General features: G+C 50.5%; 1 protein-coding gene, 1 non-coding gene and 1 pseudogene across 2 annotated transcripts; 2 read left to right on the top strand and 1 right to left on the bottom strand.

The window, feature by feature from the left end:
* Window positions 1-312: 312 nt before the first annotated feature.
* On the top strand, window positions 313-1,076 carry LOC121455703 (annotated as a pseudogene).
* Window positions 1,077-7,187: 6,111 nt separating this feature from the next.
* Window positions 7,188-7,290, top strand: LOC121456012. The gene has a single exon (XR_005975566.1). It is a non-coding gene; the product is annotated as a U6 spliceosomal RNA (small nuclear RNA).
* A 6,407-nt stretch (window positions 7,291-13,697) lies between these two features.
* Window positions 13,698-24,531, bottom strand: Rasd2 (RASD family member 2). Its single transcript, XM_041663629.1, has 3 exons — window positions 24,104-24,531; window positions 19,319-19,598; window positions 13,698-16,072 (listed from the first exon to the last, which is right to left on the bottom strand). The coding sequence occupies exons 2-3, from the start codon at window positions 19,587-19,589 to the stop codon at window positions 15,543-15,545; spliced, it is 801 nt and encodes a 266-aa protein (XP_041519563.1). The 5' UTR covers window positions 19,590-19,598; window positions 24,104-24,531; the 3' UTR covers window positions 13,698-15,542.
* Between the last annotated feature and the right edge of the window lie 3,010 nt (window positions 24,532-27,541).

Genomic DNA, 27,541 nt, shown 5'->3' with positions numbered 1-27,541 from the left:
ATGTGTGTTCAGGGACCTGAACTCAGTTCCTTGCATTTGCACAGCAAGCCCATTACTCACCCAGCTAGCTACTCAGCCCCTAAACAAGTCTTTAAGACTTGGTATATATGTCTTCAGTGGTTGTACATGCCTTTAATCCCAGCACTCGAAAGTCAGAGACAAGCAGATCTCTGTGAGTTCAAAACCAGCCTGATCTACAGAGCGAGTTCCAGAAAGGCTCCAAAGCTACAGAGAAACCTTGTCTCAGAAAAAAAAAATGGTATACACACATACGCAGAGAGAGAGAGAGAGAGAGACTTAAAAAATAAATAAATTGCTCTGCTGCATCCCCTTGCCTATCGCACGGCCGCCTACAAGCTGGTCCTTCATCCGACAGGGCGAGAGCACCTGGAACCTAAAGAACCGCTTCAGCGGGCCACAAGGAGGCTAAGGACGGCGGACAGGTGTTGCCAGATGCTGGCTATGAATTCGACATCTGCTTCACCTCCATGCAGAAGAGAGCAATCCGGACCCTCTGGACAGTCCTGGATGCTATTGACCAGATGTGGCTGCCAGTGGTCAGGACCTGGTGCCTCAATGAGCGACACTATGGGGGTCTGACTGGTCTCAATACAGCAGAAACTGCTGCTAAGCATGGTGAGGCACAGGTAAAGATCTGGAGGTGATCTTACGATGTCCTTCCACCGCCAATGGAGCCTGACCATCCCTTCTACAGCAATATCAGTAAGGATCGCAGGTACGCAGGCCTTACTGAGGACCAGCTACCCTCCTGTGAGAGCCTGGACACTATTGCCAGAGTACTACCCTTCTGGAAGGAAGAGATTGTCCCTCAGATCAAAGAGGGGAAGAGAGTCCTGATTGCGGTCCATGGCAACAGCCTTCGGGGGATCGTCAAGCATCTGGAGGGTCTCTCAGAAGAGGCCATCATGGAGCTGAACCTGACAACTGGCATTCCCATTGTCTATGAATTGGACAAGAACTTGAAGCCCGTTAAACCCATGCAGTTCCTGGGACATGAAGAGACCATGCGGAAAGCCATGGAAGCTGTGGCCGCGCAGGGCAAGGCCAAGAAGTGAAGGCGCACAGACAGACTTCTACCCCATGACCCTCTTCCCTGCCTGTCTCTGCCTCCTGCGCCCTTCCCAGCACCTGTCACCGAATCCATGTTGAGGATCTTAAGTTTAAGTTGTAGCTGCAGATGGGGACCAGTGGCTCCCATTTTGTTTTAGTATTTTATCCCCTGCACCCACTCCCTTCATAGAATCTAGTCAGAGTAACACCTCTAGGGTGCAGGTTCTTGGTCCACATCCAGGGGAGGGCTCCTCTTCCCAGGAGAATTGAGAGGTAGTAATTACAGTTTTCTTAGTCCTTTGTTTACAAGGGTCTGCTTTAGGAGGTCAGGGAGGAGCCATGCTGTGGCCTGACCAGTGAGAAGCCTGTCCTGCACTCTTCTGCAGTTAGGTTGGGGCTGTAGTCATTCCAGTAGAAGGTGAAAGTAGCCTGCATTTAAAAGATGAAGTACCTTCCTCTCTGAACCTAAAGGAGCTGCTGTTCCCTGAAGGTTGGGATCAATCCTGTCAAGTCTATGTGTTACATTTACTTTTACAAAAGCAAAAGTACATATATATTTATCAGCACACAAAAGCCCCTCTGAGGTTTCTAGTGGTGATTGAAATGGTCTATGTGGTCACCAGAAAATAAGCCATTCCTCATATCAAGTGGGATAAACTCCTTGTCCTCAAAGGGACAGGAGTGTCTCTTACTGTGTGTTAGGACCCCTCTGCCTTGTCTTGTAGAGGTGAAGTGCCCCTTGATCATGTCCAGGGTTTTGTCTTTCGCTGTTTGAATCATGTTCCAGCTGCTTGGCCCTACCATGTGGGTCCAGAACTTGTTTGGGGCACACTACATCTTCTTTTCCAGATCAGTATAATAAAGGAGTGATGTGCAATAAAAATAAATAAATTTCCCAACCTTAAAATAATCTGACTACAGCAACCAGCCATTCAATACAATCAAATCTTTTTACTACGGCCTTCACCATCATGTCTCAGGAAGGAGCCTGGTACAGCACAAAAGATGCTGCTGTCTCTAGAACAGGGATGAGCAGACCCACTCGTTTATTGACGCAGAGTGGATACGATGACCAATAGGAGACCTGTACAACTTGGATAGAGTAGCATTGCTTTGTGAATGTATGGGGGAAATGCAGGGAACTAGAAAGCCTTCATGAGTCCTTCTTCTCCCCAAGATTCCAATCACATGATAGCCTTTTCCATAACTTCAGTTTCAACATTTGTGATCTGATGGACCCCAATCTCCTCTCCTCTACCTTATTTTAAGGATGCCTGGGATTCCAGTTTCTTTCTAAGATGGGTGACCAGGTCCTGATCTTGCCTGAGGGCCTCTTTAGAATGAATGGACTCCTGAAATGGTCATAAAGTGTGTTTCTCAGCCAGGGACTAACATGTAGCCTTTTCAGTAACGTTAGGCATACTTTTAGTTTTACTTTTAAAGATCCAGACCTGTGTTTTATTTGGCATAATCATAGATTCTGTGGAAAACATATTCTTCCTTCTTGAGGTCCTGATAGGAATGGTGCAATATGCGCCTAATCACCACCAGAGGCGCTGTGGGTGATTTATTGATTTCACATTATAACAACTCCTCAGGTTACCCTGCTTCTTAGTATTTCATTTCCAGAGTCAAGGACTAGAGAAAAACCATTGGTAAATAAAAAAGATAATAAAATCAGGAAAAAAATAATAATCTAACTACAAAAACTACAGTCTCTTCCCAAAGCTAAAATTCTTTAAATCCTGAATAAATACAATATATAAATAATGCAATATGTAATAATATAACAAAAGCGCATTATTAGAAATATTAGAGATTAATTATTATTGGAAAGAAACTAGGCCGTCAAGCTTTCTTGGGTATTACCTATTCTTGCACAAAAGTCAACTATCAAGGTCAAAATTTGCTAATTTGCGCTCTCTCTCTCCCTCTTTCTCTCTCTCTCTCTCTCTCTCTCTCTCTCTCTCTCTCTCAACGCATGAGGCACAGATATGACTCTCACCTCACAGCAGCGCCGTTGACTCAGTGTTCCTGTAACTTCAAATCTAGAGATTGTTATCCATTTGCTCTTCCAGAGACACACGGCCCTGATTTCAGGACACCTGTCACATCGTATTGCACTGTTTAAAAAAGCCCATGACAGTGCAACCGAAAATTCAAATGGAATGAATTTGAGTGGGTCAGCAGCACCCTTCCCGTGATTTTCAGCTGATTTTGAGGCCGACATTTCTATGCAAGGTGAGCAGCTATGCAAAGCCGAGCCCATCCCACAGAGGTAAAGTCCTCTTACCGGTGTCTGTGATCATTCAGTTCAATGACGACACAGTGATGAGAATCCAATGTGAAGATGGCTGAAATAATTGGGTCAAGTCCACATCAGGTTGGTTCAGTGGCCACACGCAAATGAGGGCATATTAAAACATTGTAACAGACTGTATTCTCCTGGAGAAAATGGGAATGAGGATGGTGGTGTCTCCATCAATTCCAGAAGACACTAGCAAGTAAAATGTAAACCACTGATATTTATACAGATGTGAATAAAAGTAAATAACACTGTGTAGTATAACTGTAGGCGGAATTCTGTCCCAAACACCTGATCTCCAGTTCATTGCTTCCCATAAGAATAGTTCTAAAGCAGTTAGCCAGTAACGGAAGCTGTCCAGAGTCGGAATATTGGAGGTGAAGGATTACTTCTAATACTCTTGGCTTTGCTGGGTTGGGTTGGCTTCCTTTCATTTGACATGCCAAACCCAACCTCTTCCCTTCTCTGCCATGCTCCAGGCCCATAAGCAAGCTAGCTCCCTTGTCCTCTGGCTTCTTCTAGATCTCACCAGCCAAGAGCAAGAATGGGTGGAAAAGATTGGAGAAAGACCTGTTTCAACTCTGCCGGCGGGTAAGACCAGCACAGGTGAGTGCTCTGCACACAGCCGGCCTTGCTCCATGTTCTAGTGACATGTTACACGACTACTCCATGTGCCTTCTATGCTCCTTGCTGACACCTGTTGTGAACAGCCCCTCACTGAACTCTCTCTGTTCACTAGATTTAATTTGTCATGTTTTTATCTGGACTCCTAAATGAATTAGTCAGAAGTTCAGGATTCGTTGGCAATTAGTGTTCATTCAAAAAAGTTGTTGGACAGTAACAAAAAGTATGACTGTTTTTTCTTTACCCTGTTATGGTTTCTTTGGCAAGTCTGAGGGGACTGTACCTGTGAGATTGTCTCAACTCTTCTTTAAGCTTATGTGGCCTCACTTTTATTAAAACGACTTTTGGGTTATGTGCTGTCTTAAGGAGTAGAGAGCAAGTGAGCAGCTTAGCCAGATTGACTCAAGTCGGCCCTCTATCATTCCACTGTAGTGTGTGTGTGTGTGTGTGTGTGTGTGTGTGTGTGTGTGTGAGAGAGAGAGAGAGAGAGAGAGAGAGGCAGACAGACAGACAGACAGACAGATAGAGGTGAAACAGATAGAGATGAAACAAGTCTGGCTTTTGAGTTTAATTCTTTTTAAATATTTAAATATATCTTTAATTCTTTTTAATATTTGTGAGGTTTTCTTTAGTATTCCTGCTAGGATTTTAGTTACGGTTAGGTTTAGACTTGGGCTGGTGTTAGAAATAGGATTAGATATAAACTTTAAAATGGAGCTATGGGAGCATTAAATTTAAAGTTCATGTGATTAGGGTTAGGAATAGAGATTGGTGTAACACTGGTACAGGGTATAGTCACTGTTAAAAATGGTTTCTAGTTAGTTATAGTCCTAGTTTTACACTGGGTTATGTGACCAGTTAGGGTCATTTAATTCTTATTGAGAGACAATTCCCCAGGACAATGGGACATGGTTTCTAACAACTTTTATTCTAGAGTGTCTTTTCAAGGGTGTTTATAAACAGCCTCAGGCAGGGAGCACATCTTTTCCTAACCAAAGCTGTAAGAAGAGACAAAGTCTCCCTCCAAGTTAGCTTATGGTTCTCTAGAGGAGACTGGAAATTCTAAGCTATGCCCACTGTACCTGAAGCAAGTAAGTGACCTCTTCACATAAGCCTTTGGGACTTGAAAACAAGGGCCACCAATGCAAGCATGCTCCCATTCATTCTGACTGCTGTCTTATGAGTAAATGTGGCCTGTGTTTCATGTCTTCTGCTAATACATAAGGACTGAGGAAGTTAAACGGCTAGCTTAGGCACTGGTCCCCTTACTACCCACTGTAACAGAACTCCCAAGATAATTGACTACTAAGAGAAAGGAGTATTCCAGCTCGCCAACTACAAGGTTGATTGAAAGAACCTATAGATTTTAGGGCCTCTGGCATGGTTGTTAAGACAGTCACAGCAGGGTGCACAGGACCCAGAAAACAGTTGATTTCATGGCAAGATGCAAGGGGTGACAGGAAGGGCCCATATGACAGCATGCTCCCGGGCCCTAAGGACCTACCACCTCCCCCCAGTAGCACCGCCCTAGAGACCAAGCCCTTCAACATATTGGCCTTTGGGAGACATCCGTCACTCAAACCATAGCAGCTTGCACACACAGTCCTAGCTCATGCCCTTCCAGGCCTTGCCAGCCTAATAACATCCTTGGAGTAGCTTCCATCCTGAAGTTGGGTCATTTCTGTATCAGGCTTTTGCTGCTTTTGACAACAGTAGCCACATTCCCTCTAGATACTCTGGGCCATGAATGTTGCTAGGTAGCTTATTCTGGGTCTCTGTCCTTCCATCTTCATTGATTAGAAGGCTGATAGCATTACATTGCTTCTCCAGTAGCAGCTACATTCACAGGAAGTGGTCACTAAGGCAGTATGGGCAGTAACACTTCTTTTACCAATGCTTTTCTCTGGCCCCATCTGAGAAGATAAAGTCGGAATTTGATGCCTATGTTAGCAACACATGAAAAATCCATTCCCATATCCCTCTCTTACATGTCTAAGTTCTTTCCTCTTTGTCTGGAGTGATAGTAGTTAAGAACACTGGCTGCTCTTCCAGAGGACCTGGATTTTCTTCCAGTAATCACATGGCAGCTCACAACCATACATAACTCCAGTTCCAGAGAATTTGATGCCCTCTTCTGTCCTCCGTGGGCAGCAAACACATGCGCGAGGCACAGACATTCCTGCAGATAACATACCCCCACACATGAAAAAACAAGAAAAAATTCTTTCCTCTATAGTATGTGAAGGAAATGTCAGGGCTTGGCTACATTCAGTGAGGTGCCCCCTGTTCAGTTAGCATGGCTTGCTGGAGTCAGGGAAGAGTGCTGGCAAGGTCTGTTAGTTTTCTGACGTTGCTGTGACCACAAAGCCTGAGTGAATTGACTTCAGGGAAGACTTATTGTGGTTCGTGGTTCCTGACGGTCCCATCCATCAGTGCACAGAGAGCATGGTAGGGCAGCTCAGTTGATGGCATGAGACACACGTGGTGGAGACTCCAGAGTTCAGGGCAGGAGCCAGCGGCAGGTGTAACCCCCTAAAGCCCTTGCCTTTGATTGCTTCTACCAGGGTGGCTCTATTTCCTGCAGGCTCCACAGGTTCCCCAAAACAGCACCACCAGTGAGGGGGCAAACATTCAAAACTGGCATTTCCGATTCAAGCCACAACCGATGACAGAGGTTTCAACACATACACCAGCCATGAAATACTTTGGCCTTGGAGTACACCTTCCATCCACCTTAGATTCCATGCCATGTAACCATTGGAGCGCAATGCACCAAGCTCTGAAACCCATAAAAATCACCTGCTTTCAGTGAACCCCAAGACAAGGACAAACTGCAGCGTCTAAGCCAGGTTGTCCAGCGTCACTGGGTGTGTGGATGACACGTGAAAGGGCAACCTCTCAATGAAAGGATAGGATGTCTGGGGGCGCTGCACCCTTGAAACGTGGAGCTGCACAGAAATGAAGTCACAGTATCCCAAATTATTACGCGTCCTGTGGGGAGTTCCGAGCTCCTGAAGCTTTCCCCCTGGAGAATGGGAACAGCTACGGGGTTTGTTCTCCGGCCGTTTCTTTTTTCCATTCCAACTGGTATGGAAAATGCCTATAGTGACTGTATTTTAAGCTGGAGTATTTGAATCTGCATCAACTCCTGACAAGCCACAGTCTACACATTAGTTTGTGTGTACTTCTGGTACTTTGGCAGCAGACATACTAAAACTGGAACAATGCAGAGATTAGCATGGTCCCTGCACGTGGATGACACACAAATTCGTGAAGCCTTCCATATTTTTTTTTAAATAGTGTTTGGGGGCCTAACCAGGGTTGTCTAATTGTTCCTCCTGTTTTATAATGGATCACTGGTGCGTGTGCCCAGTGTTCAGTTACAGTAGCTGGTTGATGATGGGTGGTTCAGGCTGCCTAGTGATTTATTGACCCCAAGAGTAATGTTTACTTCTATTAGGAATTAGATGAGCTAAAAATGGCTTTTCAAATGAAGAATGGTGATAGTGTGGGCTTCTTCCAAAACCAACAGTGCTTTCTCTGCAGTTTGGGATCTCCAAACAACACCTTTGTGGCATGCACACATCCTGTGATGCTGGACGTCCTGGCTCAAATGCTGCAGTTGTCCTTGTCTCGGGTTTCACTGAAAGCAGGTGAGTATTATGGATTTTCATAGCTTGGTGCAATGTGCCCAAATGTGGTCTTGTCACATGCCGTATTTCTTTGTGGTGGATTGTGGGAGGTGATGCCACTTCCCTTTTCCATAGAAAGGATTTCTCAGTGTGCCCCCACATCTCTGGACATCTTGAAACATCAAAGAGGTAGGGCCCTGGACTTTTATAGGATTTATTTGTTGTTCTTTTAATTTTATTTTTAGTCTAATTTTGTTTGCATATGAGGGCTTTTGCTCACAGAGTCCAGAAGAGAGAGTTGGGTTCTCCATAACTGGAGTTACAGGTGGTTGTGAGCTACCTGACATGGGTGCTGGGAACTGAAATCCATCCTCTGTAAGAGCATGTACTTTTTTTAAAATTTATGTGCATTGCTGTTTTCCCTGCATGTATGGGGGTGTCAGATCCCCTAGAAATGGAGTTACAGATAGTTGCATGAGCTTCCATGTGGGTGCTGGGAATCGAACATGGGTCCTCTGGAAGAGCAGTCTGTGCTTTTGACAGCTGAGCTGTCTCTCCAGCATGCACTCTTAGGCACTGAGTCATTGCCAGTCAGTCTTTTACTGGTGAAACATAACACTCCACACAGATAAAGGAATTACCGCCCGACCTGTTTGTACGCTTTTACAGCAGCAGCAATAACTACAACACTGATATTTTGGGGCTGTCCAAACTAAACTGCTCAAGATGTGATTTACAGGCACTGTTTATATTAGCAGTAACATTGAAGCTGGGCCTTGTGTTCCTTACCCAAGCTGTACACACGAATAGCAATATGATTCTGTGGTCTTTTGGCTTCTACAACTGGCCGATGTCAAGTCCATGCATCTCTCCTGTTTCTTCCCTATAGTTCCTAAATGTTCTTGTTTGGATCCATGTTGGCTTACCTCATGGCTGTCACCAAACAGAGGGGAAGGAACCTTTCCCCATATCCCCTTATGGGTTATATTGCTTGTGATTTATTAGCTTGGTTTGTCATGTGGAAGGAGGGGTTTTTTTAAGATTTATTATTAAAAGAAAACAAAGAAAACGAACTTTTTTCATTATGAATACCAATCCAAGTTCCCACTCCTTCCCCTCCTCCCATCCCCTCCACATACCCTCCCAGCCCACCCCCAGCCACTCCTCAGAGAGGGTAAGGCACATTGCTTTGGGGAAGGTCCAAGGCCCTCCCTACTACATCAAGGCTGAGCAAAGTATCCATCCAAAGAAAATAGGTTCCCAAATAGCCAGTACAAGCAATAGGAATAAATCCTGGTGCCATTGCCAGTGGCCCCTCAGTCTGCCCCAGTCATGCAACTGTCAACCACATTCAGAGGGACTAGTTTCGTCCTATGCTTGTTTCTTCCCAGTCCAGCTGATGGTGAGCTCCCATTCGCTGTAGGAATTCCTACAGCCAGTAGCCTTTAAGTTACCCACCCACTTGGGCGTGGCCTCATATATTATTTATGCTGATGTAAAGCATGTGTCCAGTCTCTCTTTTCCCGTCGCTGGATTCAGTTGCTGTTCCCTGTTGGAGCAGAGGATTTGATCTATGAGTCTACCCCTAAATAAAAAATTTTATTATAGTCAATTCTGAGCTAGTGTGGGATTTTTTTTAGTGTCTCTCTTCTCCCATTAGCTCATGTAGACTGTTTCAGTGGGTGAACCCATCATGGTCGTGACCTCTTTGCTCATAGTCTCACTCCTCCCACTCTTCAGCTGGACTTTGGGAGCTCAGCCCAGTGCTTTGATGCGGGTCTCTGCCTCTGTCTCCATCAGTTGTTGGATGAAGGTTCTATGGTGATATTTAAGATATTCATCAGTCGGACTACAGGGCAAGGCCAGTTCAGGCACCCTCTCCTCTACTGTTCAGGGTCATTCTTGTGGATTCCTGGGAATTTCTCTAGAGCCAAGTTTCTTGCTAGCCGCATAATGGCTCCCGCAATCAAGATTTCTCTTTCCTAGGTTTATTATGTATATGGTGCTCTGTCTGCATGTGTGCCTGCACCCAGCAGAGGGCATCATATGTGGCTGCTGGGAATTGAACTCAGGACCTCTGGAAGAGCAGTCTCTCCAGTCCTGTGGAAGGAGTTTTACAGGTCCAGGACATGGTTATTTTTTCCTAGTAACCCTCCCTCCACAGGCAGGAGAGCAGACTGGCAGCCCACTAGTGAGCTGTGTCAGTGTGTATGTCTGCACGTGTGTGTCCCTTCTGCTTTGTGAAGCGAATCCTCAGTGGCTGGCCGGTGATTTTGCTTCATGGCATTCTTATCGCCGCTCCTTCTCTGCACCACACCGTGCTAGGTGTAATTGTCTGACTCTGGAGTTAGGCTCTGACACCTGCCCCCTTAAAATTTAGTTTCCCATCATTTTGCGTGTGTGTGTGTGTGTGTGTGTGTGTGTGATATAATGTTATATTTCCGTGGGGTGAAAACTACTTTAGGAACAAGCTAGGCAAGGCAAAGATGCAGCTACTCGGGAGAGAATGAGAAGACTGCATGGGAAACCAGAGCAGAACAAAAGGAGGGGCCGGGGTCTCTGTCTCTATCCACCTAGTGACATGGTGGGGATTTTATTTTCAGCCCCTGGTTTTACAGGCCCTTGTTCTCTCTCTGAATTCATTGCAGAGCCCTGTAAAGTCAGCAGATCTTGATTTAAAGTCAGGGACTATCAACTGTGGGACACTGGAGAAACAGAAGCAGGTGGATGTCTATGAATTTTAGGCCAGTCTGTCTACACACAGAGACCGTCGAGAAAGAAAGGGAGGAAGAAAGAAAGGATGGGAGGATAGGAGGGAGGAAAGGAGGGAAGAAGAAAGGAAGGGAGGAAGTGAGGGAGGAAGGAAAGAAGGAAAGAAGTAAGGACATCTTTGAAATAAAGCAGAGCCTTTATGAGAGAACATATTCAGGTGAAAAACTCAGTATTTCTGATTTCTCTACAGTTGGGTAGAAGTTTCACCAAAAATGAACTCCAGCTTAAAAACACATGCAAAGTCCCACTTGCATCTGACACCTCTGTCTCTTCATTGCCCTGTTTTTAACAATAGTTCTTAATGGTTCAAGAATTTTAGTTTTTTCTGAGGAACTCACAGTCTAAGAAAAACAGACAAACATTTAATGGCTGTAACAAAACATGAACGATGGTGCTGAAGTGTTGAGACAGATTTCAAAAATTTTGTAAAAAAAAAAATGATCTTCCATGAGAAAGAACAGGAAAGAGAACCATAGGAAGCAAAGAATGTGTGTGACTGAACATACAGAAACAACCCATGTTAGACAGCCTATCCAAAAAAGAGTGTCATTGGCCAAGAAGTAAACAGTAAGGAGATTTGGTTGTAGAGCAAGAGTTTTCTCTTATTTTCTGAACTTCAACAACACGTGAGGTATTTTCATTAATGATCAGGAATTTCAACTATTTTAGTTTAAACCAAACAAAATTTGTAGTGCCCTGATGGAGGAAGGTCATTGGTTAATTAATAAAGAAACTGCTTGGCCTCATAGGTTAGAACGTAGGTGGGTGGAGTAAACAGAACAGAATGCTGGGAGGAAGAGGAAGTGAGCTCAGATGTGATGCCGCTCTTCTCCAGGGCAGACGCGATGAAGCTCTGACCCAGGATGGACGTAGGCTAGAATCTTCCCAGTAAGCACACCTCGGTGCTACACACATTAATAGAAATGGGCCAGGCAGTGTTTAAATGAATACAATTTGTGTGTTGTTATTTCAGGGCATAAGCTAGCCAGGCGGCTGGGAGCTGGGCTGTGGGAAGAGGCTGCAGCTCCATCTACAGTGCCCCTTTAAGGAGTTGTAAAATGGAGATCTCGAAAGAATAGGTGAAAGATTGTGGAAGTCAATCTCCAGGCTCTGGGTCACAGAGTGACAGGAATATACATACAATTCCATCTGTATCTCCAGAACACTTGGGCCCATATCATTTTGCACACGTGACCAATCGTCAGAATTGCCCTGGTTTAGACACTGAGCAACGGCAGGCAGGCCACCCAGGGCGCTTTCCTCCTCCACAGTGAATGTCACCAGAGTTTGGAGTTTTTGACAAAGACCTTCCCAACCAGGGGCTTGCGATGATGTATGAGTCCACATGTGATATGCAAGCATGTGACTCCTGTGTTCATCTTCCCTGACACACCAGTGGAACCTGAATGTGGCTTCTGCCTCACAAGGTCCTGGACATGGAAGAAGCCTGGGCACTGCCTGGCCAGGTGGATCGCCTCGACAGCAGTCACCCAGTTACAAAAGTCCTGAAACACAAAATGCTTTGAAATCAGTTGCTATGGACCCGTTTTCCTGGGTATTTGCTGGGTAACATCAAGCAAACAACCCTACCTCTCCGCATCTGTTCAACCATCAGGACGGGATCCAGTCCTAAGTTGCTTTAAGGGGAAGATCCAATGAGAGAACAGGTCAAAGGTCAGCATGCGCTTAGTGAAGATCCCTTCCCCCTCTACTCCCAGCAGCCTTTGCTGCTGAGCTGCTGTCAGGCTCCCATCAGTCCTCCAGGCCTTGATGCAGGCTGATGGTTGTTTCCTGAGTGACAGATTCAAGGAGGCAGAACAAGTACTTGCTGTTCAGGGTGCAGGCTTCTCTGAAACCTGATTCTCAGGGCTCATTTTAGAAGTCAGGGGACTTAACTGGCATGAGGTTCTCAGGCTACCTCAGTCTCTCCAGGAGGGGCAGCCTCCTAACAGCTCATTCTACCCTGCCCTAGATTGCAGTTGTCTTCTTTGCTGTCAACCTCATTCTAGTGACAGAACTGTGGGAGCAGGAAGGAGTGGAGAGAATGGGGAGGAGGGAGCACGGGACGGGCAGGGGAGAGGAGGGAAGCAGGGCATGGAGCTAGCAGGTTCCGGGTTATGCAAGGGGACCTGTCAAGGCTTAGAGGGTTGTTCTGTGCACATGTGGCCCAGCTGGTCCCTGCCCACCCTGTTTATAGACAGTGTTTGTTGAGATGGGATTTACCCAGAATCCCACATGGAGGATATGCAATGGTGGTGATGGGCTAGGATATAACGGGGATACACTGGGCAGGACACCCAAGGTGCAGCAGCTACATAGTTTTTCTTATCTAGCTCTCCCTGTGGGACAGCCAAGGCCATGACTATAGCAACAGGGAGTGGATACTTCCACGTCTCATTCTACAAGACACAAGACCGAGAACGTGCTCAAGTCACACTCAGAACCATATAAAGGGTAGCCAAGGCTTAGAGGAGCTAGATCTAGACAGGTAGGCAAGGTTCTCTCCACACCCCAACAAGGCCTAACCTACTTGTAAGTGTCCATCTAGGGATTGTGGCTCCCCACTGGGTTCCCAGCCCTGTGGGCAGGGTCCTTCTCCTATTCTTCGATCTCCACCTGCAGGCCCTGGCACCCTGCAGTGCTCACAGCCACTTGCCAAGCTGAAAACTGTTCGCCCAGACTCAAAATCCTGTCCTCACCCATGCAGGGGTCAGGCACCCATGATCCAGAACCTTCATTTACGTGCCTACTGGGCAAGCAGTTGAGCTCTGTGCCCAATAGTTACAGAAGAAATGGGCCCCTGGAAGTGGGAACGGCCCAGAATGTTCTTAGGGTGGGCTAGCAACCATCACCTCCCTGCCCTTCCCTCTGCCCATGAGGGGCACTCAGCCACATAAACACCACTCATGAGGTCATTCAGGGTTGGACATCTGTGCTTCCAGGTGCTGTCCCCTCAGAAGGTTGAACAGCATCTCTGCCCCCGCTCCCAGCAGAGACCTGGAGCAATCCCATCTTTTTCGTTATTTAGAGACAGGAGACTCCCATTGACAGGCTTATCACTCTGGCAATCCTCCAGCCACAGCCTCTAAAGTAGCCAGGACAGTAGGCATATGCTCCTCAGCCAGACTTGATCATCAACAGTTCTTGCATCACTGCTAATGACCACTCAGAGCACACACCATAGCAGGTCCAGGCCCAGTTCCCTTCACTGGGTTTCGTTCTCCCAAATTAGAACTTGAAGACTGTGATCTACAGGCAGACCTTGGCCCAGGGAGAAGCCCCTTCCACAGAAACACAGAAAACAAACATCAAGGGCACAGCTGCTAACAAACCAACTTTAATTGATAGTGTACACAAAGGTCCAGGCACTGGAGCTTGGCCGGATGGGACCAGGCCATACACCTGCCTGGAAAAGTGCCTGCTACACTCTCAGGTTTGGGGCTAGTGAGGAGTGGGGGCGTTTGCTGTAGGACAGAAGCAGGTGCTGAGGCAGCTGTGCTGAGCAGCAGGTGTTGCGGCGAGGACACAGGACCAGGTCTGGGGTTTGCTGTGCAGAGCTGGAGCCGAGATGCATTAAGGACAACGTACACAGCATCTATGGGTAACCTCAGTGATCACTGGGGGTCCAAACCCCTGCCACCGGAAGCTCTAGGAGGAGAGGGTACCACGCGGTGTATGTGGACTCACACTTTCTGGGCCTTGAAGGAACACACTAATGGATCCCTAGGGTTTGGGGTAACCATCGGCCTCATTACTTTGTGTGTATGCAGGTACCATGGTGCCTGTGTGGAAGTCAAAGAATGACTTACAGAAGTTAGGTCTCTCCCCACACTACCATGTGATGTCAGAGGTCAAACTCAGGTTGAACAGCTTGGCAGCAGGCGCCTTTACCCACTGAGCCATCTCAATGGGCCAGCCATGGTGGTATTAAAGGGACTAAAGACCACACGTATTAAGAACTGAACAGGGCCTTTGGTTTTCAGGGTCATGGTCATCCCTCACCTTACTCCTGTGTTGGGGAGAGCAGTGCCCGGCACAGCCTGAGCACCAGGAAAAGACCCACCTTGAGTCTTCCTGCCAACCTATCCTGGGCTCAGGCTCTCGGCTGCTTCCTCTCCTCCAGGAAAGGTGTTGTGGAAGGCACCACAGTGGGCAGAGGCCAGAGCTGGGAACACACAGGACCTCTCGCTCTCTGTTGCCTAGCGCACAGGAAGCCCAGTATCCAGTGGGTGCTTGGCAGAGGCTTAAGGAGCTATGGCAGAAGAAAGCTGGCTCCAGAGCTCGGTCCTGGTCTAGCTAGGCGTGTGGAGGGGTCTAGAGAGCCCAGTCATCCTCTCCTGAGGGCAGAAGAGACACCCTGGCCTTCTGTGACTCTGCTGTTGTGGGTTCACTTGTAAGCTGCTGAACACAGCATAGGATCCAGCTGCACAGCCTGCCTAGGAGCAGGGAGGAAAGGGACCCCAGCTAAAGTAATGGATTTGAACTGGCCAAAGACAGGTCACTGGGCTCTTACCATACAAGGACTTCATGACTACTGCAAACAGAACAGGAAACAACTTCAAAACAAGAACAATGCCATATGGCGGAACCTGGGAGGAGCCAGGAGGCAGCGGTCTGAGGGACATGGACCCATCACCCCCCCACACACACACACACACTCTGTTGGCTCAATGTCAGGGTGGCCAGCGGCTAAGTTGGAGGGGTGGGTGTACACAGCTGGGCCAGAGGGCTGGGGCTGAAGACCCAGGAGGTTGATTTCTCCAGAAGCATAGAGACCAGATTGATCCACGCAGAGGGAGCAGAGGCCACCAGGGAACCAGGCTGTGACATCTGGCTAAGATGTTCTCATCCTGTGTCTTGTACTGCACATCTTGCTTTGACGCAGGACTCCCGGTCTCTCTGCATTCCTCCTACTCTAAGGACACTGAAAGCTTGTCTCAGCTTGAGTTCTGACATGTCCCCAAACGTGTCTCTGTCCTACCACAAAGGAGCCACAGACATAAGAACTCACAGGTGGCTAGGAATCAGGAGAACGGGTACAGTGTACATGCCTAGGCCCTCGTGCGATGTGAGCAGTGGGAATCCTCGGCCACCTCCCTTAAGGCACTGCCCAAGCCCCCTCCCGATGTCCCTGCCTCTCACTGGATGCTGCACTTGTCCCTCTCTCGGGCCTGACCCTCCCGTAGGACCTTGGCTTTGATGTACTTGAGGTCACTGTTGACACTGGGACGGCGGGCAAAGGGTGAGACCATGCCATAGGCACCTGCGACCTTGGTGCGGCGCATACAGAAGGGTCGGGGATGGAAGGCCTCACCGTACTGCACAGAGATCTTATGGTGTAGTGCGGGGCTCATTTCGTGGGGCAGCTTGGCCATGCTGAACAGCACATAGAACATCTCGTTCACGTTCGTGTTCTTCTTAGCCGACACCTCAAAGTAGGCACAGTTCTCATCCCCAGACACCAGCAGCTCAGCCTCCACGGCGGTGACCTGGCGGCAGAGCTCGCTGTGGTCATTCTTGTTCCCGCAGATCACCATGGGCAGCTCTGCTGCCTCCTTGGTCTTATTCTTCAGGCAGGACTTGACCTCTAGAATCTGCTTCTGGAGGCGCTTGACCTCATCGAAGGACTCGCGGCTATCTAGGCTGAACACCAGGATGAAGACATCTCCTGTGGAGGAAACAAGGCAACACTTGTGACACTCAGCACAAGTCCCATCAGCTGCCTTTAGGAAGCTGGCAAACCCTGACCTGGAGGCATCTGCTATCACTGTCTCTGCTTGCCAGAGAAGGAAGTCAAGGCTCAGAGGGGCTTCTAGGGAGAGTGCAGCACACCTAGCTGGGCTCAGATGTGGTCAGTCCTCCCTGTTTCATCAGAGGACTGTGGAGGGCCAGTCATCTCTATGGGGTTATACAGTGACTCTTAGAAAACTCCTGACTCATGAAGGTATGACTGGCCTTAGCCACACCCAGAGCAGGCATCAGTATTTTGGTAGGAATTCAGCAAGCACTGGTGTCTCTGTGTGGCAGAGGATGGTGGTAAAAGGGGGCCCGGGTTTGCATCTTACCTCAGCTTAGCAACTGTGTGACCTTGAAGGGTCCGTATAACCTCCGAGTGCCTCAATTTCCCTCCCACATCATGGGAAAGAAGCTGCCTGCGGGAGGGCATCTGAGCTAATGCATGCAGAGCGCACACACTCAGCCATGCCAGGCATCAATAATGCTCACAGGAATGGGCACCTGCTGGGAGTAGAGCACTGTGTGTGCCTGCTGTTCCTCAGCACCTCACAAAAACTCCATGGGGAAGCTTTTATTACTTTTCTGTTATGGGCGAGCCAGCTAGGGCTCAGAAAAGGCAAACAACCTTCCTAAAGTTACACAACTAAATTTGATCCGATCTGGTCCTCACCTGGCCTATGGCTGACAAACAGAATGTGCTCTCTGATTCTAGGAAGAGCCATGCGATAAGTAAGAGATCATGGCCCGTACTGCGGTCACCACAACACACTAATGGGGCCCTGAGTCTGACACAGTGACTAGGGCACACCCTGGGAAGGTCCAGGCGTGTAAACCTGCCCCCAACTGAGTCTGAGGTCACCTCAGAGTAACAATTTCATCCTCCAAGACCCTTCCCATCTTTACCTTCCCCTCTGCTCTGCAGCTCTGAGTGTGGGTCTGAGGCCCCTGAGCCACTGGGTCCAGCAGAGCATCACACATCCTCATCTTCCTCCTCCTCCTCCCTGGCCTCTATAAACATGTTTTGGTCCTTAGAGTGACACATACCCAGCGTGAGCTAGTGGGTAAGGCTCAGAAGCACAGCAGCCCATTCTAGCCTAGCCACCTGCCCCTGGGCCTGCACACACTGGCCTCCAGTGAGCTCAGAAAAGGGCTGGATGATGAACTGTCAACTGCTCTGGCTTCTGCTGCCAAGCCTCACTCTGTCCCGTTAGACTAATCCTTGCCCCTGAGGAATCGTAGCCTCCAAGTGTCCAAATCTGAGACTGCGAATGCCAGACATCTGAGCCTGGCCCGGCCAACCAGCAGCTGCAGGAAAAGCTGGTGAGAATGAGCAGCCCCGAGCAGCTCTTGTCCCAGACCAGGCTGGAAAATGAAGCCTGGCCTGGGCTGGTGAGCAAGCAAAACAATAGACAGATGTGCTCAGAATGCGGTATGCAGGAAACAGACCAAAATGCATGCCTTCAGAGGGTGCAGAATGAATGTCAATACACTGGTGCTGGCAAGGGATTAGGTGGCCACCTATACGTCAGGCCTGCGATGAAGGATGTATGCCTAATAAGCACTGTCTGATGGAAAGCTTGCCTCTCCATCTCTTGCATAAATGAATATTAACACTGAAGTATGCATATTTCTACCAGTGGGCATCCAGTCCCCTCACAGATAGGAAGAGCTCACCCACCACCTTTTGCAGGGAGCTGTCCTACACCCTCCTGTCCTCATAGCCACATGAGGAGCAAGGTCACAAACACACTGACAATGACACCACTATGCTATAGAGACAGGCTCAGGATCTGAACCCAGGCCCACCTGGGGTTCCTTAAGCAAGATGCTCCCTCTCAGAATCTGGGCTGAAAGGGGTCCCAAGAGCAGTCTGGGACAGAAAAAGCTGTAGAAGGAGGGCCTGCTTGTTTGTCCTGACCACCCAGAACCGAAATAACCACACAGAAATTGTATTAATTAAACCACTGCTTGGCCCATATTAGCTCTAACTTCTTATTGGTTAACTCTTACATCTTAATTTAATCCTTTTCTATTAATCTGTGTATCACCACAAGGTTGTGGCCTACCAGCAAAGTTCCAGCATGTCTATCTCTGGCGGAGGATCCATGGCATCTCCCTCCGACTCCGCCCTTATTTCTCCCAGCATACAGTTTCGTCTCTCCCGCCTACCTAAGTTCTACCCTATCAACAGGCCAAGGCAGTTTCTTTATTCATTAACCAAGAAAAGCAACACACAGACAGAAGGATTTCCTACACCAAAAAGTGACCAGGAAGAGGGAGCTTCATGGCCAGAAGGGAGTCTGCCACGGGGCTCTAAATTAACCTGAGAGGAAAGAAGAAGGGGAATGTCTCGACGTGGGACTGCTTTATAAACTGTCATTTTGTATTTGCGTCTGTGTGTGTGCTGTGTTGACCACCAATGCATGTGTTCCTGTGCACCAGCCACCTTATTTTTTAAGAGTCTTCCACTGATCTAGAAATTCCTGATTAGGCTAGGATGGCTGGCCAATAAGCCCCAGGGATCCCACCGTTTCTGCCTCCCCAGTGCTGGGATAGCAGGCGCTCACCACATACTCGGCTTTGGGGTGAGCGCTAGGGACCAAATGCTGGTCCTTGTTCTCAAACAGTAACTTTCCTGAGTTATCACCCCAGTCCCTGAGGGGTGCTTTCATGATGCTCCCTCCTCCCATCTCTGTCCAGGGATGTGGTTCAAGGCACCACTTAGCCCACAGTGGTCATACTAGAGACGTGGGTCAATTCAAGACTGACTTCAAGGAATGACCAGGACAGCCAATGCCACATCACCAGGGGCCCCTGGTGGCCCACAATCCTGTCCTTCTCCAGATGCTGCTCCCAGCGGAGAAGTCAGGCCACAGGGTAGGTCCCTCAACAGCCATCATAAGCTGTGCTTCCACCTGGATACAGGCACTTAACCCCTCTGCCTTGGCTTCCCCCTTGTAAATTGACAGCAAGCACTTGTCTCATAGGCTAGCTGTAAAGGTTAAACACACACCAAGCTCTAAGTTAAAGAGTGTCGATCACGAAGGGCCCTGATCTAGCAGCAGTGGGCAGCTGCAGGGCAGATGCTGCTATGGACCCCACCACCACTTGCCTGGCATGAAGCAGCTTCCCTATACAGAAGTGCCAACCAGATGTCCTGTCCCTTCCATCACCTCACCTGTGAGGATGGACAGCCTACGCATGGCAGGGAACGGGTGGTTGCCAGAGGTGTCCAGGATGTCCAGCTGGTACATGTCCCCGTGGATGTTGTACACCTTTCGATGAAAGTCCTCAATGGTGGGCGTGTACTGGTCCTCAAAGCGGCCGTTGAGGAAGCGGGAAACGATAGAGCTCTTGCCCACACGGGAGGCACCCAGCACCACCATCCGGTAGGAGTTCTTGGCTGGCACGCTGAGAGTGCAGTTCCCGCTGGACAAGGTCTTCATCATGGCTCGGGGCTGCAGCAGAAGTGAGGAGGAAGGTGTCAGGGAGCCTCCCGGCCTCCCCCGGGTGGCCCTGCCTAGTTCTCTGTTTTCTAGTGTAAAACAGAAGCCATTGACCAGGGTTCTCGGGGAACCTCGGAATTCGAGCCAATCCTCGTTCGTTCAGTCATACACGACCTCTGATCTTTTCGCTCACTTATCCATCCCCACACGCTTGAGCACAGGACAAACCGTAGGGTCCCAGCCTTGCTGCTCTCCTCACACAACTCAACCGCAGCACTGGGCTCCACACAGCTGAAATTCCCAAAGCAGCAACTTCCACTAGGGGGCAGCCTTCTCTTACAGCGTCCACTTCCTTAGTCCACAACTGCTGGGATCCAGAGTCTGGTATGTGGCTCAGGAGTCAGTCTACATTTCTTAACCAAAGGGGTCCTATGGCTCTGCAGTTCTAACAGGAAGGAGGGAAATGCGGCAGTCCAGGCCTCTACCCTGTCACCTCCCTGGATACACCCTGGGCTCAAGGTTTGCAACAAGGTGGGCTCCTCTCATACGGCCTACCACTAGCTCAGTAACTTGTGCCTCTGAACTACCTGAGCCTGAGTGAGGGGGAAAGGGACTCAAGCCTCATGACTCCAAGGACTGGGGTTCTGGAGGGAAACCCAAAGACTTCTATGAAAGCGTCTTAGCCTCAAGAAAAAAAAAAGGCTCATGAGCTCTTGATTCAGGTGGACCTATGCAGATTTCTCCTGCTTCAACAGGTTACCACGGGGCCATGCTCTGTTGTCTCAGCACCCTAGGGTCCTCCAGACTGAGAGAGGCGCCTCCACACCTTCGCTGCCATCAACTTCTCCCCAGAGGACCCTCCTCCTCTAGTCACAGAGTCCACCCTGAATGCCACCTCTCTGAAGGCTGTTGGCCTTCTCCCAGAAGAACCACCTCCACGCATACACAGGACAGCTTGCTAACCCCAGAACTGTGTGTGTGTTCATAGGCCTGCAGAAACATGGGTGCTCCTGGCTGGCCACCACAAGTTGTGCAGGCTGAGAACTGCACAAAACACACCTTGAGAAGGCAAGTAGGGGCTGCACCCCTGCACAAGGGGCGTCTTCTTGAAATATATCTGTTCAGAGCAAGCTCTGCTGCACAAGCGTACTGCACACACCGAGACTCGGGCCCAAAGCCATTCTTCATTGTCATGATCAGACTATCATAGGGCCAGAGTCTGAGATGGCCACCAGGGCTAAGTGACAGCCTCCTGGGTGCAAGTCTCCAGGCATGCACCCACTCTGATCATGTCTGCTAGCCTGCCTGCCTAAAGGTCCTTCACCTTCCCTAAAAGCCCTGCTTGGAGATGGATCTCTGTAAGCTCCAACCAGTCTGGTCTGGTCTACAGAGGTAGTTCCAAGACACCTAGGGGTACACGAAGAAACCCTGTCTCCTAAAACAAAAACAGAAAAGCTTGCTTGGTATCATTTGTCAATTTCTATGGTGTAAATGCTCCCAGCTCCCAGCTGGCAACATGACCTCCAAGAATGAATGGCAGAGACAAACACAATGGGCCAGCAAACCGTGGACCCAGGCCTCCCATTGGAACCATCACTCCTGGGCCAAGCCCAGGTGTGTGCCAAGTCTAGGCTAAGTATAGAATAATAACACTGCTGACATTTATTTTGCAGTTAATATATGTCACAGTGTTGTGAGCGCCAGGCATACACCTGCTCCACTCCTCAGTGACCCAGAAGGGAGATGATGAGGACACTGAGGCACAAAGACGCCAAGGTGCTGGGAAGGAGGGTCTGCTCTGCGGTGTCTGTCCTGCACTTCAGGGACCACCTCCCATCATACACGAGCTTTTCTGCCCAGGCCACTATGGGCTATGGCATCTGCCCACTGATGAAGTGCTGCTCCTAAAGTCCTTATGTCCCCCACTGAATGCATACCTAAAGTAGGCTGTGAGCCTATACTTTGTACTATGTACACAGAAGGTGCTCAATAAATGATCCCTGAGAGAGAGAAATTGCAGATGACTGTACCATCGGGCTCACCCAACCCTCTCACTTCCATCCCCCGCCCCATTCTGGCTATGAGACCTCCTCCCTTCATCCACTCCACCTGCCTGGCCCCTGGCTGCAATGAGAAGAATCCCACCCCCCAGTACTTCTGCGGGTCCCCCATCATGGCTTTGCCCCCAGAGGTACCCACCCAGTCCCGCAGAGAGGAAGGAGCCGGCAGGCACCAGGGACACTGCCGGCCTCCATTGTAGTCCAGACCTCCCAATACACAGTGACTGGAAGCGGGGAGGCAGAGAGCAAGGCAGGCAGTAATCAGAATGGACGGAGTGGGAGGGAGCAGGCATGAAGGCAGCGAAAGGCAGTTCGAAGGAGGAAGTACCAAGGGATAAGACAGGGCAGAGAGTCAGAAATTAGAGACAGTGGATCAGAGAGGGGTGGAGACAGAGGAACCCAAAGCTATCTGTGACAGCCATGCCTCGGCCACGGCCACGTGGGGCTGTGTGAGGCTCCCAGATACCTGGAAGCCAGGTGACAGGGCCTCTGACTCCACCCCACAGGAGGCTCTGAAAAGTTTCCCCTGTTGCCTGCCTAGCATGGCTGATCCAATGGGAATGGACAGATCCCAAAACCCAGAATAGGGCTGCGGGATGGGAGTGAGAGGGTTGGGTGAGCCCGATGGTACAGTCATCTGCAATTTCTCTCTCAGGGATCATTTATTGAGCACCTTCTGTGTACATAGTACAAAGTATAGGCTCACAGCCTGCTTAAGGTATGCATTCAGTGGGGCCATAAGGACCTTAGGATCAGTACTTCACCAGTGGGCAGATGCCATGGCCCATAGAGACCTGGGCAGAAAAGCTCGTGTATGATGGGAGGTGGTCCCTAAAGTGCAGGACAGACACCGCAGAGCAGGCCCTCCTTGCCAGCATCCAAACCTGGTGGCCTAGAGAAGTGGGAAACTGTGTCAGCAGGGTAATGGGCGTGGAGCTGTCCCCACAGACAGTACCCACCATCAGCAGGCATCCATCATGCAGGGGCTGCCTTGTGCCTATGAGGAGCCTTCCAGGGAGCAGGTGGGGACTCTGGTTCTCAGAAAGGTTGAGTCCACACAGCAGATGCTTGGCTGGGATTACAAGCAGGCTCCTCAGCTGTAGAGCCTGACCTCTCTCTCACCTCTACAAAAAGCCACCCCTACCTAAGTGGCCTAAACTGGAGTCTTCTCCAAACAGCTCTGACTCAGTGAAGCCCCAGGGGGCACTGGGCAGGGAGTGACCCTGTGACTCCTGCTATGGTCCCTTTTCCTCTCTCCCCCTAGGCAGTGGGGATGGGCTCCTTGCCCAGGACTCTGCATACCCTGTCGGGCAAGTCACAAGTGGTCATTCACTTTCTTCCCCTGTATCCTCCACCTGCTTGATGGAAGCTAGACAGGTCAGACGAGTATGGAAAAGTGGGTGAGAGTCTGAATGAGTTCCCTGGGTGCAACCCAGAGCCGGGGTCACCACACCAGCCCACTGCATACTCCCCAAGAGCCAGGGTGGCAATACCACCCCACTGCACAACTGCAGTCTCTTAGGACACACACTCTGGGGAGTCTCAGAGCTTCCCGAAGCCACTCTTCCCATCTTGGGGAGCTCAGGAGGGCAGAGAGCAGGGGCGATCTGCTTCTGGCAAACAAGTTCTGCTTTGAGCCAGCCCAGCAACTTGGAGTGAACTGGTCTGCTCACTCAGCTCGCCCCTCTGTTAAAATCAGGTAGAACCAAACCCAGCACGGTCAGGTACCCAAAAGCTTTCCCTTCAATACAAGGGCTCTTTCCTTTGAGGCAGTCTCTCTGAGCAGCTGTGGGCCACCTGCTTGCTCCCAGTAGTGGAAGACCTGTAAGGACCCCATCTTGTCTCTCTGAGGCTTAGTGGAAACCTGAATTAGAGGCTCCAGGCCCTGTCCTAGCTCCCAGGAGTTCCCTTCCTCATTCTCCTCGATTCAGTGGCCCCGGGGTGGGCAGGAGACTGAGGCCTGTCAGAGGCCCATACACACTGGCCAGCTGAGTACAGGAAACCCTTTTGGTAAGGGAATCTTACAGGAAATGCTCCGAAGCTCAAGGGACTCCAGGCAGGCAAAGGACCCCTGATCTTTCTTCCTCTGGAGAAGCCCTGCAGAGGAGGTTAAGTCTAGGGAAGGTAGGTGCCTCTTCCTCTTTGAGCCTCAGTTGCCTTCTTTTAAAAATGGACTAGCTCTTGACCTAAACGAAAGCACCCAGAGACAAACGAAGCCCACAAGGGCTCAATAAAGCCTCTTACCTGGGCTACGCAAGAGGCTAGAAACCACCTAAAGCAGGCGAGGCGCCTCGTGAGCTTAATTCTCTACGTGGGTAAAGCATCTGGACACGTAGTGGGTTCCGTAAGTTTCCCTCGTCATGAAAAGCCAGCGTCACTCAGCTTGCGTTCCTCTGGCCAGTCGGCAGCCCCACTCCACCTAGCTAGCTCCCCCGTTCCACTGGGTGTCTCCCTTACCTGGGAACAGCGGGCCGGGCCCCGAGCACGGCTTGAAGGGCTGCCTGAAATCTCTTGGAGATGAGAGGAACCGCCTGCCGCTCCGGCCCCCGAGTCTCCCGGTGTCTGCGGGGGCTCCAGGGTCACTGAGTACGGATCCTCCTGCGCGCGGCGCTCCGAACTGGACTGAGCGTCGGGCGAGGAGATGCGCGGAGCCGGAGCCCCATGGGTGGGCTCCGAGAGCTCAGCGGGGCCAGGGCGCTGGGCTGGCTCCGGCTCGCCGCCGGCGGCCCTGCCCTGCCCCGACACCGGTGACTCCGGTTGAGCCAGGTGCACGGAGGTTTGGGGACGACCAATGAGGGGTGTCCCCGTCTGGGGCTCCGCGCTGGGGGGAGGGGGGAGAGTTGAGGGGAGGACGACTCTGGAAATGAAGGAACGGACCCCGGAGACTCAGGGGGTCCTTTGAAGGTGACGACCGGTGCGTGTCTCCAGCCTGGGAACCCGCCTGGCCGCTTACGTTGCCTTCTCCTCAAGCGGTGGCCGTGGGCAGGATAGAGGGGCTGCGCTCCGGGCCGCGGCCTTCCCGGCTGCTTGCAGCCCTACAGTTCGACCCTCGTGGAAAGGATCGCAGCTTGCTCCTCGCCAGGCGCTGCTAGCTCAGCTCAGCGTGAGTGTAGGAGGGGGCCCTGAACGCCGCCCCAGGGCTCAGCAGCTCCAAGTTCTCCTGAAGCCGGCGCCGCTCGGCACCTCACCGCCTCTCCTCTCCCCAAGGGAGGAGAAGTTTCTTGGAGCTGGCTCCTCCCTCGCCCTCTCCTGCAGGCGAACGCTGCTGTTCGCCTCGGGGCGAGGTCTCCGAGTACTCCCCTGGTGGCCCAGGCTCTGGCTCGGGAGTGCCTCCTGCGCCTGCCTCGGAGCTTCTCGTGCAACGCGTCCTGAGCCCACCTGCCCAGCGCGGGCGTCTGGCCTCCTGCACCCCGCCCCCGCCACGAGCGGCCAATCAGCGGAGGGTCCCGCGGCCAGGCCCCCGCCCCCGCCCCGCCCGGGTCTCTGGGCAGCGCCAATCTGGGGCTACGCGTGCCCGGGTGCGTGGGGCTGGGGCCGCGGGGAGATGTCCCGAGGCTTCCGCTGTGCTCACCGTGACCGGAAGAACGCCTGGCACGGACCCAGGAGGCTGACATGCGTACGCACTCGTTCGTACGCCAGTCTGGGCCGTGGGAACCAGCCCCTGACCTGGGCCGCAGCCTCGCCCTCAGCGAACCACACCCATTCACCCTCAGATGCCCACCTAGGTTCGCCCGGAGCCCAGGCCAGGCTGACGCTTCCTTTGCTAGCCCTTGGCCTTCGGAGCACATGGGCGACACACGTGCAGCCACGAGGGGCCCTAAATCACTTGGGCCAATGGATGCAGCTCAAAAGGCACTTGTCCAGAGATACGTCCCCTGGCCACCGGTATCGTGGGACACTGGACCTGCCTGTCCGGGACAGAGCCAGGGCATGCTGTGCTAGGGAGCACTTTGACCCAGGCCGGACACCAGGCGTTCTTGTTTCCACAGACCAATGCTTCTTAATGTTTTCTTTAATCCAAGACTTGCCACCCCCAAAACATTTTTCAGTCTCATTAATGTCATTGCCTTACATGGGAAGTCCATGTCCCAGACCAGGAAGCCCGTGTCCCAGGCCATAAATAGAAGGTTAGTATAAAACGAGCCCGAAAACAAAGCAAGGCTTTTGAACTACAGCTGGAGCCTGCCTCCATGCAGGGAGAGTGAAGCCTGGAAGAGGTGGAAGTTCATTCGGCCAAAGTGAAGACTTTCTTCTGCTAACTTCTATCTACTAATTCAAGAAGGGGTGGGTACTATGTACCCTTCAATTCCAGGGCCTGCATCTGGGAGTGGCTCCGTTGGGACAGCCTCCTCCAGGGACTTCTTGTTTGCTAGGCAGGGAGACTAGGCAAGAGATCTCTGCTCCAGGCCTAACTCTCTGCATCCAAATGCTCCATCCTGGACTAACTGTGGAAATCTCTGGAGCATGCATGTGCCATTTTTAAAATAGGCATCAATATTGCCAAATCCATAGAGTTTGATAAAAACTGTTTACCTGGTCTTGGACTTTAAAGCAGGAATTGGCTTGTTCCATCCAACCTTAAACCATCTTGACATTCCCCAGAGGGAAGATGCAACAGGTTTGGGGGAAAGGGAAACTGGGAGAGGTGGGTGGTCAGCCCTATTTGGGCTGTGCTTGGGACATGCCCAAGGTCACCAGTAGCAGACAAGTGGCCAGATCCTAGCCCTGTGCCCTTTCCCAAACCAGGCTTGACTTCAGGGAGCTGGCTTCAGCCCTGAGGGTTTGCACTGGCTTCACGCACTCACGGAGCCTATCAGCTTGGCACTGGGAGGCAGGTAGAGTGGCATGCTTCCGCTGGGAGGAGGAGCCAGGAGGTGTCAGGCCACCAGGCCAGCTCTCCACCCTCATCTTGGGAGTGTGGCAAGTAGCCAGCTCAGAGCTGGCACAGGAACACAATATTTGGGCTTTCAGCCAAGTCCTCCATGAGCAGGTTGTACCCCACTGACCAGATCCAAGGGTACTGGCAGTACACGTGTTGCTGGCTAGCATCGGTGGACCCACCTGGCCCTGTTTGGGCCTAATTAAAAATAATAGCTCAGTCATCAGTCAGGGGCACAGAAGTGCTCCACATCCAGGGACACTTCATGGAGCTGTGGAACCCGACCCACATGGGTCGACTTTCTTGTCCTTCCCTGCACACAGACATCTTCAGATGAACCACTTGCTCAAGCTTCCTCCCTCCCATTGTACTCCCTACAGCTCCCTCTCTCCCGTAAACCATGACCCTAAAACCTTTTCATTTTCTTTCTTTTTTTTTTGAACATATAGCTTTTTATTTATTTATTTATTCATTTATTTATTTATTTATTTATTCTTCTCTCATATAATACATTCTGGCCACAGCCTTCCCTCTGTCCATTTCTCCGGTCCCCACACACATACTTCCCCTCCCCCACCCCCAGATCCACTGTTCCTCTGTTTCCCTTCAGAAAGCAGCTGTCCTCCCAAGGATATCAAACGAACATGAATTTAATAAGATGCAACAGTCAAGGCACAAACCCTCATATCAAGGCTAGACGAGGCAACCCAGTAGCAGGAAAAAGGGTCCCAAGAGCAAGCAAAAGAGTCAAACACCTCCACCACTGTTAGGAGTCCCACAAACACCCCAAGCTTAACAACCACAGCATGCAGAGGACCTAGCACAGACTTAAGCAAGCTCCGCGACTGTCTCTTCCATCTGTACAAGCCCCTATGAGCCCTGCTTAGTTGATTCCATGCGCACTGCTAAAACCTTTTTTTTCTTTCTTCCGTCCTTTCTTTTTATTTTTCTTTCTTTTTTATTTTTTGCAAGACACAGTTTCCCCTTGTGATGGAGGAAGGTCATTGGTTAAATAA

This window comes from Microtus oregoni, unplaced genomic scaffold (assembly GCF_018167655.1).
Source record: "Microtus oregoni isolate MIOR12 unplaced genomic scaffold, Mior012 000014F_ref0000157, whole genome shotgun sequence".
NCBI classification, from domain to species: domain Eukaryota; kingdom Metazoa; phylum Chordata; class Mammalia; order Rodentia; family Cricetidae; genus Microtus; species Microtus oregoni.
Note: the sequence above shows the minus strand (reverse complement) of the source record. Positions and strands in the feature narration are given on the sequence as shown.